The 19,124-nt window shown below is 40.1% G+C and overlaps 2 protein-coding genes across 5 annotated transcripts in view; both read left to right on the top strand.

Annotated features, from left to right (window-relative positions):
• anks6 (ankyrin repeat and sterile alpha motif domain containing 6) overlaps nucleotides 1-6,422 on the top strand; it is an 11,015-nt gene extending 4,593 nt beyond the window's left edge. Inside the window, exons 6-16 of one of the 3 annotated variants that reach the window (XM_077012103.1) lie at nucleotides 1-37; nucleotides 1,043-1,262; nucleotides 1,413-1,462; nucleotides 1,673-1,873; nucleotides 2,139-2,307; nucleotides 3,362-3,558; nucleotides 3,780-3,972; nucleotides 4,121-4,188; nucleotides 4,438-4,554; nucleotides 4,969-5,066; nucleotides 5,529-6,422. The exon at nucleotides 1-37 is cut by the window's left edge and continues 103 nt beyond it. In XM_077012103.1, the coding sequence (XP_076868218.1) occupies nucleotides 1-37; nucleotides 1,043-1,262; nucleotides 1,413-1,462; nucleotides 1,673-1,873; nucleotides 2,139-2,307; nucleotides 3,362-3,558; nucleotides 3,780-3,972; nucleotides 4,121-4,188; nucleotides 4,438-4,554; nucleotides 4,969-5,066; nucleotides 5,529-5,595 (1,417 nt within the window). In that variant the 3' untranslated portion in view covers nucleotides 5,596-6,422. The remainder of the gene's footprint in view (nucleotides 38-1,042; nucleotides 1,263-1,412; nucleotides 1,463-1,672; nucleotides 1,874-2,138; nucleotides 2,308-3,361; nucleotides 3,559-3,779; nucleotides 3,973-4,120; nucleotides 4,189-4,437; nucleotides 4,555-4,968; nucleotides 5,067-5,528) is intronic. The other 2 variants (XM_077012104.1, XM_077012105.1) reach the window with 2 other exon arrangements.
• A 4,723-nt stretch (nucleotides 6,423-11,145) lies between these two features.
• The window catches only part of ahrra (aryl-hydrocarbon receptor repressor a), a 40,953-nt gene continuing 32,974 nt past the window's right edge, over nucleotides 11,146-19,124 (top strand). The window contains exons 1-3 of one of the 2 annotated variants that reach the window (XM_077012102.1): nucleotides 11,146-11,431; nucleotides 11,825-11,914; nucleotides 13,210-13,391. In XM_077012102.1, coding sequence (XP_076868217.1) covers nucleotides 11,853-11,914; nucleotides 13,210-13,391 — 244 coding nt within the window. In that variant the 5' untranslated portion in view covers nucleotides 11,146-11,431; nucleotides 11,825-11,852. Of the gene's footprint in view, nucleotides 11,432-11,824; nucleotides 11,915-13,206; nucleotides 13,392-19,124 lie in introns of both variants that reach the window. The other variant, XM_077012101.1, reaches the window with a different exon arrangement.

Genomic DNA, 19,124 nt, shown 5'->3' with positions numbered 1-19,124 from the left:
CGTACCTGTACCCCCAGATGATAAAGGAGGGCTGAAGGTGGCGTGAACTTTTAGCATTTCCATATTTGCTAATGTTTCTTTTAACTTTAATGCTCTGGAAGCCAAAATAAAAAATCATTTTTCCTGGTATGAAATTCAAATGCCATTACATAATTACTTTATCTAATTACTATCTGACTTGCCTGCAAATTCTACCTCACATTTTCAATTGCGTGCAGTTTTTATATTACACACAAATCAGACTTTAAAAGAAACTTGTAACGTAGCTCGCGCTACGGAGCGAGGAGACGGACACAAACGCTGAGGAGAGCGAGATTTAATAAAGGGAATACCAAACTCAGGGTCAAACAGGAATGCATTGGTCAAAGCCGAAAGGGAGTCCGAACGAGAAACATGGAGAGGCATAACGAATCACGGGACTAGGCACTGAACAATATACTCAAACAAAACACGGGCAGAACGCAGAACAAACAAAAGAACCAGGTTACAAACACAGAGCGACAGGACAGCGAACACAAGCACTTACGGACAACAGGATGACTGGCATGAACAGAGAAACACGAAAGCATGGGTTACAGGAACACGATCAACAGAATGAACAAAACAACCGACAACCAGACTGGGGAAATACAGGGACTATATGAACACGGAACTAAACTAGGTACATGTGATAACAATGACACAGGGGCGTGGTAACAAACGAGGAATCACGGAGACAAACGAGCAGGGCAGGATAAACAGGCAAGGAACACAGACACAAGGGGACCCGGAGTGACAGCTAGGAGAGGGGGCGTTGCCATACGTAACTAAAACAGTTGCTTTGTGATTAAGGTGTTAATAACACTCTCAGTTGATTAGAATTCATTCTTACAAAGGGAATATTCCATATTAAATTTCAAAGACAGACATAAGATGTCGGATATGTTTGCGGGCCACTACTACTACGTTTCCCAAAACGTTCTTAGCACTAAGTACTTCGTGTAGCACTGTAGCACTGACCCTGTAGTTCTCAGCACACGTGTCGCCGTGTCTTCCTCTCCAGTCGTGGTGGAGCCGAATGTCCAATCGCTTCCGCAGGCTGAAGCTCACACGCACGCTGCAGCATGGCCTCTCTGTCAGCCGCCTGGCTCCCCTCCCCGACGGACCAGAGGTTCTGCTGGACGCCACTATGAAGGCAGGAGGCAGTACAGAGACCTGCAGCCCTCAACCCTGTGACTCAGCGCCGCCCCCTGCTGCATGGACTACTAAGAATAAAGACTCTGGTGATATGTTAATTAATTAAGACGTCATTAATTGTGTTACTCTTTGTCACAGGCAAAATCACTGTAATGTGTGGTTCTTGCTGTTATATAACTTCTCATCCCAAGTAAAGCAGTTTATCAGTTATGATGTTATTGTATGATGTTTTGAAGGTCTTGGCAGAACTGGCAGTGAGAAAGATGACTGTCTCATCACCACAATGGTAAGTATGACATTGTTCCTGATGACATGGGTTTGAAATCTTTTACTGCAATGTGTGTCATCACCACTAACCTGCACCTCAGTTGTATAATCATCACCTGCTTCAGTTGTGTAATCATCACCTGCTTCAGTTGTGTAATCATCACCTTGCTTCAGTTGTATAGTTGTCGCCTCGGTTCTGTTGTGTAATCATCACTATCTCCAACTTCAGCTGAGAAGTGGAGCTCCGCTGACTCGCCTGCCCAACGAGCAGCTGAAGGCTGTGATTCCCCCCTTCCTGCCTCCGTCCAGCTTCGAGTCCTGGAATTCGCACCGTTCGCGGGAGCTGAGGGAGGGAGGCCGGCTGAGCGAGCAGCCACGGCCCCCCAGACCCAGCAAAGGCAACTTCTGCAGCAGCGGCAACTCCGACATTGTAGGAATCTGCTTGGGCCTTGGGAATGTGTGACGTGTCTTATGATGTTTGACATCTTTATCACTGTTAGAAGTGAATTTGTCGATGGCACTCGTGCAGGAGCGTGTTTAGTCTGTTGTTTAAAATTTAAGTTATACTTACAGTTTCCTGTTGATGTTTTCGATTGGTATTGTTGCTGATGATGTCTTGGTGCTCAAGTACATGTTGTATATTTGCTTTTGATTGTGTGTGTGATTGTGTGTGTGTGCGTTTGCTGATATTCTAGTCCTCCATAAGTCGAGTGGTGGCAAGATCCATGAAGTTTCCCAGTATCAGCAAGGTGCCCTCATCCTCGCCTTCCAACTCGGGCAACTACACCTCTCCTCACTCATCAGGGGGGTCCGGTGGAGTGGGAGGGGTCACCCGGCATGCATCAGACTCACACAACCGCTCAGGTACCCTTTATAGTGCACGCACACATTCACACACACGGTCACATAGAATAACTGTCCGGGCTTCCACTCTCGCTGGCCTTCAAGCTTTCCTTTGCTGAATTTTCTCTGTATGTGTTTTGGTTATTTTGGGAAGGGTTTTGTGTTACTTACCTCTCAAGTCAGAGAGCCAGCTACTTCTCCTGGCAGCCTTAGTTTGTTTATTTTGTTGAGTTTTCCACGAGTCTTTAGTTCTCCCTGGTTTTTCCCAGAACTTTGAACGTGGTCTGTCACTTGGGTTCCACTATCGCTTTAAAACCTCACGGTGCATCTCGCGACTGAGACCCGCCGTGTTACATTAACACAGTGGTTCCCAAACTTTTTTCTGCCGCGCCCCCCTTTAGTAGATGAGAATATTGAATTCTAAATATAATTTAAAATAAATAAGGGGATGAAATAAGAGAAACAGCAATACATATGCGGCTAGTTTGCAAGCGCAGACATCACGCAGAACACAAAGCATGTAACGGCCAGAAAGATGTGTACTGTCTCTTTAAGGGAGCGAGTTGAGCGTGCGTATGGAATATTGTTTTTTTAGCTTTCTGCCGTAGACCGAGTCAGACCACTGCTCTTTAATTTATTTCTGTAAGTAACGCATTAAATGAGCTTTGGACAACTCACCAGTTCATGTATGAACAGTGAAGTATTGCTGGAGCCCAGGTTTATTTTGGTCAACCAGCAAATAAACGGACTAAGTGGAGTACCACCAGTGCGAGTATTAAGGTTGAACTAACTCCGAAAAGCAAGCAATACAAGCATAGAATTAGACTGATTAGACTGATCCCCCCACTTTGGGAACCACTGCATTAACACATGCACACATACATACACAAACATGCTGCACACACAGTTGTTCAATAATTTATTAGTATTAACACAAAATATATGCAAATTAGCTCTCTGTCAAATCACAAGTCGATGCATGTCGATGATGTAATGGAAAAGCATTTGTTGGATATTTTGATGATTCATGGCATTCACATCCACCACGAGTAAGACATTTGCCTTTCTCCACCAGGGGGCAGTGTGTCTGACAGCGTTCTTTCTCAAATGGCCGCCCAGAGGAAGAGGGCTGCCGGCCTGCTGGATGCCAGAGCTACACCCCCAGAGACGGGCAGTGCCGCCCCTGCGGCCCCGCCCACCATGCCTGATATCAGCCTGCCCAGTATCCCTACTCACCCCAGCCTGGTAGCGAGTGACTTCCCCTCCAGACGGGTATGTGGTGGCAGCCATCATTCTGCCTTAAGTACAGATGCTCAATCATTTTGATGCTTTAAAAAATATATTTAAGTCCTTCACAATCATGTTAGTGTGCAGAACGTATATTAGGGTTAGGTTTAGGGTTAGGGTTAACCCTAACTTATAATAGACTGCCTTTATGGAGACTGCAGTGCCATTGTCGTTCACTTCTGTCATCTCTTAAATCGCCACACAAGGTGGATCTGAAGAAGAAAGTGCAGTGTGGGACCTCCACCTCTAAGAGCACGTCCCCCACCCTTACACCATCAGCCTCCCCCACCCCCAAACCCCCAACTGGGGACACGCTGTCGTCATCCTCACAGCCACGGTCCAAGAGCAGCGGAGGATCCAGCAGTGGCACCATCACTGATGAGGGTGGGTCTGATGAGGGTGGGTCTGATGAGTGTTGGTCTGATGAGGGTCGGTGTGATCAGGGTCAACCTGATTAAAGTCACTCTGGCCAACCTGATGAGGTTCAACTCAAGAGAAAATCATTACATTTTTACTATTCATTACTATGTAAAACTGTTGTTCACAGATGAGCTGTCAGGGATATTGAGGAAACTTTCCCTTGAGAAATATCAACCCATATTTGAAGAACAGGAGGTATGGAAATGTATTCTTGTAATAACCTTTTCCATGTCATTCTTTTGTGCTCTTTAAATTGTTAAATTGGTAGATAAATTATTATATAGATTTTGTCCTAAAAACATAGCAGTCATCTTTATTCCCAAATTGAATATTGAAAATCTTTTGTTATGTTTTGTTAATCTTTTCTTATCATATGTGATAAATATGAAATGTGTCTGTGTGTGTTGCTTCTTAATCACTCAGCTTGTGGTGTTTTACCTGCAGGTGGACATGGAGGCTTTTCTGACTCTGACTGATGGAGATCTAAAGGAATTGGGGATTAACACTGATGGCCCCAGACAGCAGATCCTGGCCGCCATCTCTGAGCTTAATGCTGGCAAGGTGCTGGGCCTGTTTGAATGGAGCGCGTCACATGGCCAGGTCACATGACTGAAGTGACCAAAGGCTCTGCTCATGTTTTTGCTTTTGCAGTCATGGGGGCTCACGAACATTTTATGGCAAAATTCTGTTCACGTAAATCAAAGTTACTGTTTGCATGTGTGCCATTTACACTCAAGTCAGTCAGTCCAATAAATAAATAAATAAAAAAAAAAAAAATATATATATATATATATATATATATATATATATATATATATATATATATATATATATATATATATATATATATATATATATATAAAAAATTATTTTCTCTCTAAACCTGCCAGCGCATAGGACATAGATATGTTTTTAATCTGTTCCAAAGTGCACCTGAAATATATAGGTACATGTAAACATGTATTGTAATTTCAGGGACGGGAGAGACAGATACTGCAGGAAACAATCCACAACTTCCAGTCGTCGTTTGGAAGCAGCGCCAGCAACCAGCGGCCTGCAGGGGCACTCCCGCGGTGAGTCCGCCATGCAAACACCACCACTCCAGATAGTTTAACTCACACTCCTTTTTGGAATTAGCTAGTTTTTAACACCTAAGTGCTTTATAGCTGTGCACGTGAAGCGGTTTCAGTGTATAGTGTGTGTTAGTCACCCTGTATGTAAAAGAATGAGGATGAGGTTGGTTAGATTTTTTTTGCTGACCACAAAACACTCCTAGTCCGGCAGTGACACAGAGGCACATGTGAAGTCCAGCAGCTCTATTCTCTCTGATACAATTGTGTCAGCACTTCATTGCCAAACCACTTCCTGTCTGTGTCACTACTGAGTTGACTCAGTACTCAGAAACAAACCAATGACAGCAGATATGACAAATGGAATATGTCCCCATAAAATGGTTTTTTGTCCCCCCTCACTGTAATCACTTCCTATAGTATTCTATTGGAAATCAGTGCTCATGTTAATTCCCTAAACTCCAGCAGGCTGGGCCAGACATCAGACTCACACCCCTACCAACACCTAGACGTGGCAGAGCAGACCACATAACAGATGGACTGGAGTTTCCTGGCTGTTGATTTCAGAACCTCAAGTTTAGTTCTAAAGAAAAATATCATGTGCCACAATGGCGCTATTCAATGATATTACCATGTCCACTGTACAGCTGAACACTAAACAGCCTTTGTTGTCATACATCAAGAAACCACAAGAAGGCGGTAAAGTATCACAAAGAACCTTATTGGGGACGCTCGCCAAGTGAATCATAAGAAACACATAAACGGGTTTAACTGGGTCTACATTAGCTGTTCTGCATAACAGGACCATGGACAGAAGACAAAGGTAAATGAGCAGAAAGGAAACAGGTTTTCATGAAGGTAAAAGGACATGAAGGTAAATATTTTATATAGGTACTAACTAGGGATTGATATGATCATGGTGCAATGCACAATGTATACTTGAAGGTACAAAAAATGTCTTTAGTTCACCCAGTATCTGAATAGCCATGGTGACGTTCTGAATGAAGTCTGGATCACAGCAGCTGATCATTTTAAAAGTGCCAATTATCAGAGTGGATCAGAGCTTTATTGTGTAGATTCAGATGGTAACATACAATCATCTGAATAAGAGCACAAACTAATCACAGACAAATCGGTCAGAAACTGTTGATGTAAACAGGTCAGAGGGGTTTTATTAACCAAATATTTTATTTGTAACTGATTTTATATCATGGTTCTACCAAATGACTGTAATTATCTGTTGTGTAATGTATTTATAATAGACATGGGATGTTTGTTAGAACTGTTTTATGAAAAACACATTTTTCAATAATATAAAGTGGGAAAATGAAAGAAGGTATTAAAGTAATATTAAAAATGTAAGAAATCTCATTTTTTCTCTTGCTTCATATGTATGCAGCCATATATGAATACACATACATGCATATTGTTATCTATATGTAATTTATATTGTATCTCACTGACCTTAAAGGGTTCAAAGTGAGGAACATTTACATTTATGGCATTTGGCAGACGCCCCTTATCCAGAGCGACTTACATCTTTATCTCTTTTTTTTTTTTTTTTTTTATACAAGTGAGCAATTGAGGGTTAAGGGCCTTGCTCAGGGGCACCTCAGTCATGGCCTGGGGATCGAACCTGCGACCCTCCGGTCACAAGACCAGTTCCCTAACCGCTAGGCCATGACTGCCCAGGAACAGAGTTGTGTACAGCTGCATTCATGTCATGTTCTAGTCACACCGGTTGTGTGTGTGTTTCTTCATGAAGATTTGACACACTGTATGGGAGTCCAGCTAAAGTATAAGCTACTTAACTAGATCGTGTGTATCACAGCCGTATGTTATGATTTTCTTCGGCTTCAAACACAATCCACTACAAAAAGATGAGCCGGTTCTTGAACCGAGGATTCATTCTAATCTGAGATTTGATTGGACAAGGCCCAACCGAGCCAGCCAGTGCCAGCTCTGCATATTACCCTGGAACTGCAATAGAAAAACACCAGAATAACCTTCAAGGTGAAAACCGCACTTACAATGACATTATTGATGATTTGTGCCTGTAACACTGTAGTGTCCATGGTACAGATGAGGCTTGAACATCTTTCACTGCTGTACAAAGTTTGTGTGGTATTAATGGTTATCATCCTGTGTACATACTTTCATCTAAAAATACTACCATAGAAAATCAAACTTTGTTAGCTGAGTGTTGCTTAGGTGTGTATGAGTGTTAGTCTCACTAATTGTTGCTGTATGCTCCAAATGCTTAGGGGGTCATGCAGACCCCATGTCATATAGAAGCAGTTTGAGTGTGAATATGCTTCCAATGGTTTTTTACTGTTCATTCATAGATACAATTCATCCATGTTTACTTCAGTCACTTGAATCATTTAAAACATCTTTAGAATTGCAGGGTGGTTACCCACCCTGGCAAACTGACAGTGGAAGTGACCACTTAACAAACAAAACTGCAAATTTACATTTTATTTTAACATTAATTTTCTGCCTGAGCAAAGAAGGATGCATGTGTCTATGTGCATGCACATTTGTGTCCATCAGTGTTTTGCATCCAGGTGAGTACTAAATCCTTCCAAATGTAAAACATGAATATTTAAATCCAACACACGTTAATATTAATCTATTTAAACTTCATTTATATTACACTGCTGTTCTTGAACAAAAATGTGTATAGAATGTATATGCAAATATTTTAAATAAATATTTTAGGCACTACATATAATCTTACAGTACAACTACATTGTCAACAATACATGTTTAGTGGCACATGTGGAGTATGAAGCATGTGGAGTATGACGCATGTGGAGTATGAAGCATGTGGAGTATAATGCATGTGGAGTATGACGCATGTGGAGTATAACGTATGTGGAGTATAAAGTATGGAGTATGAAGCACGTGGAGTATCACGCATGTGGAGTAACACGCATGTGGAGTATAACGTATGTGGAGTATGAAACGTGAAGTATTACGTATTACGCATGTGGAGTATCATGCATGTGGAGTATAACATGTGGAGTATGAAGCATGTGGAGTATGACGCATGTGGAGTATGAAGCATGTGGAGTATGACACATGTGAAGAATAATGTATGTGAAGTATAACGTATGTGGAGTATGACACATGTGGAGTATGATACATGTGGAGTATCACGCATGTGGAGTATAACGCATGTGGAGTATCACGCATGTGGAGTATAATGTATGTGAAGTATAACGTATGTGAAGTATGAAGCATGTGGAGTATGACGCATGTGGAGTATGATACATGTGGAGTATCACGCATGTGGAGTATAACGTATGTGAAGTATAACATGTGGAGTATGAAGCATGTGGAGTATGAAGCATGTGGAGTATGACACATGTGGAGTATGATACATGTGGAGTATGAAGCATGTGGAGTATGACACGTGAAGTATAATGTATGTGAAGTATAACGTATGTGGAGTATGACACATGTGGAGTATGACACATGTGGAGTATAACGCATGTGGAGTATGACACGTGTGAAGTATAATGTATGTAAAGTATAACGTATGTGGAGTATGACACATGTGGAGTATGATACATGTGGAGTATCACGCATGTGGAGTATAACGCCTGTGGAGTATGACGCATGTGGAGTATAATGTATGTGAAGTATAACGTATGTGAAGTATAACGTATGTGGAGTATGAAGCATGTGGAGTATGATACATGTGGAGTATCACACATGTGGAGTATAACGCATGTGGAGTATCACGCATTTGGAGTATGACGTATGTGGAGTATGACGCATGTGGAGTATAATGTATGTGGAGTATAACGCATGTGGAGTATGATACATGTGGAGTATGAAGCACATGGAGTATGATGCATGTGGAGTATGACACATGAGTCATGACACATGACTTTGTTCCTCTGGTGGGAATTTCTCACTGTGGGGAAATTCTCTCCGTTATGAAAGTTAAAGTGAACATGATTAGAATAGGTGAGTGAATTTCTGCTTACTCTGTGCTAACTGCAGCGTCCTGCCAGCCTCTACAGGTGACGTCTCATTTATTTAATGTAATGCTTTATAAAGCTGATGTGAATCGGGGGAATTAGATAACAGAAATAAGAAGGTTGTATCTGTAGGTATGATATTATGAACCAGTATTGTGAATTCATTTTGTAATCTATCAAAATCTTATAAAACCTCAACGTAGACATAAGTTAAAATGCATGGGGCATATGTCTACTTGGTTTTCTATGTATTCTCTGTAGTATACCTGTATTAAGTATGTACTCTGTATTTTACTTGTGTCTTTATGTAACATCAAGGTCAAATACATAGCATGCACAGTGTGTGTGTATGTTAGTGCGTGCGTGTGTGTGTGTTTGTATGTGTGTATCTGTTTGCCTATCTCTCCTCATTATGTGTAGGTGATTAATCAGAAGTTGGTTATTAATAATATTGTCAGTTATTTTTCCATACCAAACACTTGTTGAAACACTCACTTGCACCTGTCCAACTGCGTAGACTAGAGCTCAAGCCCAGGCTGAGCGTCCCTGAACTGGGGGATGTTCCCTCCTGTTCTCCCTCTCAACCATTGAATGGGGCTCCCAGGTCACTACTGAAGTATCACCTTCGGCCACACATGTGTGAATCTCAAACATAGCAGGGTGTGGGTGTGCAAGATGTCACCAGCAAAAAATACATACATGGCAACGAAAAAACAAACATCATGTTTTAGGAAAGTCTGGTCGTTAGCGTATAATACGATGTTGAGTATTTCTCACTTTAAAGAAAACGTCTAAATCGCTGAAGATATTCACCACTGTGAAACCACCAAGTATGTAATATTGATAGTCAGAGTATTTTGAGATCATTTATCAATCCTTTATTATTTATTTATGAATCATTTGTGCCATTGATTCGACACAATTGACTCAAATAACAAAGTTGTCCGGAAGCAGCATTTTGTTCGGGTCTATTTATTTTGTTCATATTCGTTTAATGAATAACCGAAAACATTCATAATTTAATTAATTAATGATCAGGAAGATAATGAACGTGTTAAGTGTTTAATAACTTTCCTCGGGATTAAACGTAAATATGCATTGAAGCTGAGAGTAAAAGGGTAGTGTGGCTTTAAACGTATGCGCGACGTGTCCTCTTCCTCTTCGGGAGACTGTCCTGCGGGTGGGAGGACGGCTGTGTCCTCTAGTGTCTCCGACAGGACCGCCGCCATGGCGCTGCAGTTTAGAGATAGGAGACCTACACATATGGTCTGCGTTACTCGGGATCTTAGTGCTTAATGATTTTTTTCGTTTTAGTTGTGAAAGTGGAGACCGCGTGTGAACAACAGATGGAACAAAAGTAAAAACAAGATTAATCAATCAAATAAGATTTGTACAGCCTCACTGTTTATTGTAACATCATTAACATTGAAAAACAATTCCACGGCATTTCAGCACAACATTTTAAAGAAACAGATTCCATCAAATCCAAGATAACGTTGGAAAAGCAATTAGCGCATTTATGTACTTGTAGGCTATGTACAATTTCACCATGTTATTTCATGCCTGATGACCATAAATGTCAATATGGGTTTAGTTCCAGAAACCCAAATACTGAATCGTCCACTGTCTATCGACTAATTTCCTCTTTTGAAATGGCGCAAGAGATACAATATGATTAGTCTGGAAAAACATGAGTGCAAAGTTATACATACTCCACGATTTTGGGCTGAGCGTGACGTTAGCTCTCAAGACGCACAATCCCCATCGGGTACATCGTTTTCACTCCATTTATTTCCAGGAGACGACACCGACAACACAGTTTACAAAACTCCTTAGTCCTTCCTGGGCTACTTCAAATATCCAGTCCACCGTCCTGCAGTAGCAAACAACTGTGACGAACTGTTGGAGCATTTCGACTTCTGAAGAGATTTGTAGCAGCCTTGTGTGTAATCCCTCCCCTCGGCCAGCCCACAGTGTGTGTGTGTGTGTGTGTGTGTGTGTGTGTGTGTGTGTGTGTGTGTGTGTGCGTGTGTGCGTGTGTGCGTGTGTGCGTGTGTGCGTGTGTGTGTGTGTGTGTGTGTGTGAGTACGGTTTGTGAGGCACAGAGTTGCGTGCGAAGAGACCGGCTTGTCATTCAGAGGAATCCGTCACCTGAAACGCGAGGAAGAGAAGTCGACGCATTTGGGTATAAAACATCAACCACATCTGCCTCCAACTTTGCAAACTGATGAAAGCATCGATTTAGGACGCTGATCGACTTCATTCAAAGAGAATAAACAAACATTTATTCAGCTCATAGCAATAATATGCTCATTCTTCCATTCCTTTGAATGACACTTTCTATATACTGGAACTAATAAATACCGGCGGACTCTGGTAAGCGTTTTTATTTGTTTTCTTTTAGTTAACGAATTTGCAGACACACAAAGTCTATACATATTTTTATGAATGTCTATTTTAAAAAGGGATGGGCAGCATCATACTCGTTCATTATCGGAGCATTTCAACTATGGGCTCGTGTACATAAACAACTCCAGCATGGTTCAACATGCACTCGGTATTCGCTAATTGCTTTATGCATATTAATGTAAGTTGAACCTATACAGTGATTATAAACCAAGTAAGCAGTGTTGTTGACAACGTGAAACTTTTAGTTCACTAAGATTCACTACTTCGTTATCGAAGTTTATTTTAAGAAAGTGAACTGCTCACTTTGTAAAGTGAATTTGTATGGAATGAAACTTTGATAAATATTCCACCTTGTTTTAGCGCACCTGTTACCTACCCGGAGCACGACATGATCCCACCTGGGGACTGCATGTACGCCGGACGCAAGCGGAGGAAGCCCGTACAAAAACAGTTACGTGTTTTATATGTATTTAAGTTTTATATGTATTTCATATCTGGGTGAAATTGTGGTGAAGGCTGATAAAGTCTACATTGCCTAATGACCTCCAGTGAACTTTAGAGAATCGTCTTAAAGTGGCATTCTATCTCAGCTAAGTTTTGATAAACTACCGTGATACGAGACACCGGTTGTCATGGATAGGACTTGCAAACAGATACTTTACACGCTTTTATGCTATGCAAATATGCCAGCCCTATTTTATAACTAGTTTTTAATGTGATGATAGCCAAGCGCTGATGTGGAAGGTTTGAGTGACAATGCCCAGTGCCTCAAAGAAAGCGAATTCAAATTTAAACTTAATCATATAGTAAACACATTGCTGTTGTTGTTGTTTTTGTTGCAATTATGGTTGTTTTTTAAATACAATAAATTACTCAGGTGGAACCAAAGGAAAGGAGGAAGGAAAGGATGAAATGAACTGATGAAACAAAAGGCAGTAGATCAGCAGGAAAAGAGGAATTTGCTGATTTAATTATCACTTGCACATGATTTGCACACAAGGTCTGCACTAAATGAAGAAATAACATATACTAATGTTTATAAACACTTGTGAGAAGTTTAACCATTAAATAGTTTATCCATGAATACATTTACATATTTAATTTAGAAGTTTACATTATATACTGAAGTAAGTTGAAATTCCATTCATTCTTATTACTAAGCAGCATATTAACAGTACAACACTTTTAGTGACATCACATCCAAGCTTACTGAGGTAGACCAAGCCAATAAACCTTATAATTAAAAATGTTTTTCATTGTGCAATTTCCTTATTTGAAATATTAAGTGGGCTATTTTTTTTATTGAAGTCTCATTTGTACTATTTTATCGAAAGCTCATATGTGGCATTTTGTTTGAGCCAGTTGGTCCACAACTGGAAGTTATAGGCTGGGTTTATTTAAAGCTGTGGTTTCCTACAGTTGGGCTTTGCTGACAGAAATCAGACTCCTAAACCACAGCGTAGACTAACAGGAGGTAAAACTCTGCCAAGTAGTCTGTGCACATGGCACAGAAGGCTGAAACCTCAAATGAAGCACCTGTTGTTTGGCTAGTAGAAGTTTTCTTTGAATGCAGTTATCATCATTATTAGGACTGTTCATTTAGGATCAGTGTCACTCTTCATTCCTGGCCCAAGCTGAGCATTTTACATTATTCACATCCATCAAAACTAGCATGTTTAATGTTCTTGTTGATGGAGAAGCTGTATGTTAGACTGTACTGTTCTGTATTGTGTTTACTAAAGCAGAAAGCCAGTCCTGGTGACAGAGAAGTCCAACCCATCGAAGAGGCACCGGGACCGTCTCAACGCAGAGCTGGATCGGCTGGCGAGCTTGCTGCCGTTCTCACCTGAAATCATCTCTAAACTGGACAAACTGTCTGTCCTGCGACTCAGTGTCAGTTACCTACGCGTTAAGAGCTTCTTCCAGGGTAGGTCTGCTTTTAACACTGCACATAAATGTCCCCGTTCACTGCAAAACCCCTGCAAAAAAAGATTTGCGTTTTTGCAAAGAGATGTTGTTCATGTCAGATACATTTAAGTTTTAATTGCTTTATATTTATCTGAGAAAAGACACACAAGTTGCTTATGAAACAACTTCAGTAGTGTTTTTTTCTGTGCATTAGAGTATTGGTTAAGAAGGTTTTCTGAAGAGTGGCTGGATAATGTCAGAGCTGAATGTTTAAAATACACTTTGCATTATTCTAAAATAAACTGTAGGCATGTCAGCATGTTATTTTGACAGTAAGATCAAATATTTGCTTTTCTTGTTGCAATTACCCAAATTCACTATTTGAAGCCTGTGAGAATATATGAATTCTCCACTAGTGTTTCAATATGTGAATTCTCCACTAGTGTTTAAATATATGAATTCTTCACTAGTGTTTAAATATGTGAATTCTCCACTAGTGTTTAAATATATGAATTCTCCACTAGTGTTTAAACATGTGAATTCTCCACTAGTGTTTAAATATGTGAATTCTCCACTAGTGTTTAAACTGCAGTCTTTCCTCAACTGAAATGTAAAATCAAAACTGCAAAACTACAGAAAGCAGAAACTGTTTGTGTACACTTGGTGATACCACTATGGGTGTTAGATTATACTGCACTTACAACAAGCTGTAAGTAAATTATTTTGTCATTGATTTTGTACTACTGTAAGTTTAGTATCAATTCATCAGAAGCTTCAGTGTCATCCACAGAAGACTGATTTTGAAAGGATTTAGTTTAAGCTGACGTAAACAAATTTAACAGGTATAAGGCTATTTGAGAGCCCCAGGGAGGTTGGCCCTGCTTAAACACACCTGTGGCCTTTTAATCATTATTAGGCACTGCAGTATGGCCTCTCCATATAGAACCATAGTGGAAACATGGTGAGCAAACTAGATTTAAACACTGTGTATGAGTGAATACACATTGTTTATAGCAGAATTTTTTGAAAGACAAATTTATTTAAAAAGTGGAATGGAGTAAAGACCTTTAAGCATTCTGATTAAAGGTGACCACTTCAGAAACAAACATCACACTTATATCATCAACTTGAATTTTTACTCTAATCTAAGGAGAAGATAACCTACTCAGTGCAGCAGAACTAACGTCCTTCTATTTCTGTTCATTGGTACAGCTGCCTATATACTTATGTTGGAACATTATCTTAACATGTTATAATGTGTAACGTATCTATTAATATGCAGAAAAAAACACACGTAAATCTATAACTCTCCTACTCTGAAAAGGTATATGTGTACCTGTACATGTATGCCTGAGAAAATGCAATGATAAATGCATTATAAACAAGCTTTATAAATAAGATAAATATAAATCTTGTTATATAAATAAGATAAATAATAAATTGCATTATAAATAAGCATTATTAGTAAATGTATTAACTTATACTATACATGATAGTAAAGGTTGATAATGTTTTGGAAGTGGTTAAGTACTAAACTAAAAATAATAAAAGTGTCACATTTTCTCTTCACCACTAGAGGGTCTGGGGAGAGATCTGGAAAGAGAGAGAGAGAGAGAGAGAGAGAGAGAGAGAGAGTTGCATTGATCACTAATTATTTTATAATACATTACCTGAGTGATGATAAAATTTTGTCAGAATATCCCCCTATATTACTGCCAATGGATTTTTGTACACATAGCACTTTCAAAAACTCTGGTGTTAGCACAAAGAGTTTCTTCAAATTGAAATACTTATAGCAAGATGAGTTATGTTCAATGGGTTTCAACATCATGGAATCAACATCAGTCCTAATAAATCATTTAGTACATTTGTTGAGACCATAACAGAGAAGGTGTCTCCTTAAACTTGTCAGTTTCCTCTCAGTGTCATATATCTCAATCTGTGTCCGTGGTTTTGGTACCATCCAATGATGGCACTAATTAGCCCTTAAATATTTACTCTGGGGTTAAGTCTTTGCTTTAATTGCTTTCATGTTGTACTTTGGAGTGTCTGATGTTATGTAGAAACAGGTATCTGACCTTCTCACCTGATCAGCACATTTTTTAAAAGCACTGCATACAAGAATCAGTTGTTTAGAAAAAAAACCTTTCTTTCCATTTTAGCAACACAAACATAGTTTGACAAAATGGTTCCTAAACAAATGTGTAATTCCCAACACCACTTCAATTTTCAACTTCACTTTATTTTATATCAGTGGTGATGCTACTCATCCATCAGCATTGACCGGTTATAGAGATGAAGTGATGCCCAGCATTCAAAGGAAAAATGTTATTTGGTATGATTAAATACAGTTCTAACTGTAGATGTAGAATTGTTCAACACAGGCATGTTTGGTTGTGATTCATTGGGTCCAACAACACCCGTACCTCAGTACAACACCCGTACCTCAGTACCAGTGTGCCAGTGCACACCTTTACATTGTAGAGCAGGTTCATCTATATATAGACACTGTTCCCTTTCATAGTTCAGGTATCATCTAGGAATGAAGAACATTGAGGTGAATTGACGTCAGTGACCTGACTGCCACTATCATCAGATGTACGCTAAATATGTTCCTGGTGACAGAGAATAGGCAGATGAGTGAAGCAGCGATGTCTACACAGTCAACTTCAACATGAGGATACTGCAGCTCTTGTGTTAGCATAATACTCCCAGGATAGGCACAGGGAATAAGCAATAATATGAGCACGTTATGTAAAGCAATCAGCAAAAAGGGTTAAATTACCACACAGCATGAATATGACTGTTACGATGGCATTGGGACCTCAACATTCATTTAAAATTTAAAAATAAATTTGGCAATTACACAACCGCTTCTTATTATTCAGTGCTATGATTTTTCTTATCAGTGTCATGAGAGTTTCGCTGATCGGGCTTCTGCATTGCGGTTATAGCTGTTCTACCCTGCTAAGCCTGAAGAGGAAACCCATCAGTTGTACAACCCATGGTTGTACCTCAGCCTATAGGGGAACCAGGTGGAAGTGCCTCTTGTGTCCCAGTTGGGCCCGTTAGAGTTTTAAAGAGGACTCATGGAGTCCAGCTCTCCAGAAGAGAGAGTGTCTTCCACTCTGACACTGGCATTATCTGGCATTATGTGGCATTATTGTGTTCTGGAACATACAATACACAGTGCAGTATGTTTGTCAAAGTAATGCTAAGGAATATTAAGGAGATGTTAGGGTTATAATGTGTTATATAACAGTGTTATAATTCCTGGTATGTATCACTGGTATGTGGAATGTTAGACAGTATGCAGTGGTACTGCTTTATGTCTGCGTTGTATCTGGCGGTGGCTATGTAATTGTTTAGACCTCCTATCTGATTATATATGTGGCCCCATAGTGATTGTCAAATGCTAATAAAAAAATCTAGAGTAGGAGAGCAGAGAAATAGAGACTCCTGGTCTTTAACTAAACTTTGGATATCAGCACCTTCCAGGTCGTTTAACTCTTTATTTTAAACATGACACCTGCACGTATTTAACACCTGCAGCACACATTGGTCTGTGGCCGCAGCCTGACTCTCTGGTACCAGGCGGAGCAAACTTGGTGGGGCAGGGCTTGCACAAATCCTGGACTTAGAACCAGGACCATGAAAAAGGAAGAATAACAGCCTCAGGAAGCAGAACATGTGGCAGGCACACGTAATTCACACGTCAAAACTCAGACAGGGGTCCGCTTTCGAAAGGCTTTCTGACAGGCTATGGACTTTTGTCTTCGCTTGATAATGAAAATGCTCTGGGTGCAGGATGTCCGCTATTTGTGTGCAGGGGCGAAAAAGCAACATTTGGTCTTGTGAGGCACTGACGGTTGTTTTGTTGTTGTATAAAAACATCTTTGTTATACATGTAAGAATTGTTACTGTCATGTAACAATGATGAGTGGTTGGAGGTTGTTCACATTTTAGTAAGACATCTGTGCCACAAAGAAAGTCTGTAAGTTATATAACTTGATCTGGGAATGACACTGTGTTCTGAGCTGAGTAAATTAACTTTCAGCAACTTTCTGGATCTTTAAGATTCATGGGGGTTTGGTACCATCCAATTATGTTCAGTTAAAATGAATATGGTTGTGTCAGAAAATATTAAAATTGCTTTTTGCTTTAAAAAAGGTCCTGCATATTCATTACACACTAAGCCAAGTTGTTGTTTAATATCAGCTAGGGTTAACCCTAGGGTTAGGGTTAGTGTTAACCCTAGGTAATCCTATGAAGATTTTGTTCCAATTTTGTTCCAGTTTTGTTGGCCATTTTGCAGTATATTTCAAAAATGTTATTTGGCCATGTAAAAGTGCATCATTTTAGTTTTGATGAGCAGTGATCATGAGATCATTACAGAACTAGAAAGCTGGTCTAGTGAGTTTCCTCCCTCACATCAGTATCAAAGGCTGTATGTGAACTGTTTGAGTGAAGATGGAGATGCATGAGGTGGGCGTGTTGCTCAGACTCTACGTCAGGGGTACTCAAAAAAAAAAAAACACTCCGTCACGAGTGTTACGTTTGCCACCCCCGCTCAACAACTTACGTTCGCCAACACCCCCCCCCCCCCCCCCCGCCCCCCGCTCAACAACTTACGTTCACCACCCCCGCTGCACCGGACCTCAGGTCACAGGTATCTGCCAAAATTGAATTGGACCGCGGACAAATTTAGTTGAGTATCCCTGCTCTACATTGATGTACCACACTAATGTGTAGATTCACAGCAGGTACTACTGCTGTCGGCTGTCTGTCCTGCCATGAGAGGTGGAGTTAGCTACAGTGTGTCACTGGGCATTAGAGAAAGCATCTACTGTGTTTAATTAAGACAGTAAGCGATTGAAATGGAGAATATGTTCTAACTGACTGTGTGCATAGTTTCCTAATATTTCACAACTATCGTATACTGGTGGGGTGAGTATCAGTTTGATGTATGTACTCTAGTGATTAAGGTGATCAAACATCACAATGCTTAGAATAAACAGAGCTGTGATATTTACTTGGCTCTGTAAATTGTTGCTTTATATTTGCTGCTTTGAGTTTAAGCTTACAAATTTCTGTTTATTATCAGCATAGAGAAACAATTTGCTGTTCAGCTTAAGTGCAGGTAAAGATAAATGAACTCCAAGAACCTGCAACCTCAGTGTATTTCTTTGTTTGCTTTGACACCAAGGGCCCTCTAGTGGGTTGGATTCTTTAATGTCATTTGGATCTTGTTCCTTGACCCCATGCCAGTAATCTAACCCACATGGCACAGATGAAGAGGTGGCAGGCAGAGTGAGTGATAGGCACACTGATAGAGAGAGAACAGGTTTGCATTACATGGTGTCAGTATCATACACTGGCCTTATACATACCTCTTGTGTTGGTTCCATTACACTGGTTTTACACTTCACATTGACTTTGAACTTAAAATGTATTTAAAATGACTCTGTCTGGTTATTTTAGGTTAGACTACATTAGACAATGCAGTTACTCTTTCAAAGGCGTTGGTGAAGGGGTGTCATCAGCGTTAAGTACACTCATTTCATGGACCTCTGGACCAGGACATTGAATTCTGAAATGTTCTGTGTGGCACTCACAAGCCTCTGGTAGAGTGTAGTACAAAACTAAATATTAAAGGGTGAGACAAGAATATTTGCTGATCGCAAAATCAACATATAAACTAAGCATGTTGAACTCATGCAACTTGTTTTATACAAAATAAAAAATCTGAGTA

This window comes from Brachyhypopomus gauderio, chromosome 7, assembly GCF_052324685.1.
Source record: "Brachyhypopomus gauderio isolate BG-103 chromosome 7, BGAUD_0.2, whole genome shotgun sequence".
In the NCBI taxonomy this organism is placed as follows: Eukaryota; Metazoa; Chordata; class Actinopteri; order Gymnotiformes; family Hypopomidae; genus Brachyhypopomus; species Brachyhypopomus gauderio.
The sequence above is the reverse complement of the archived record's forward strand: the minus strand, read 5'-3'. Positions and strand labels throughout refer to the sequence as shown.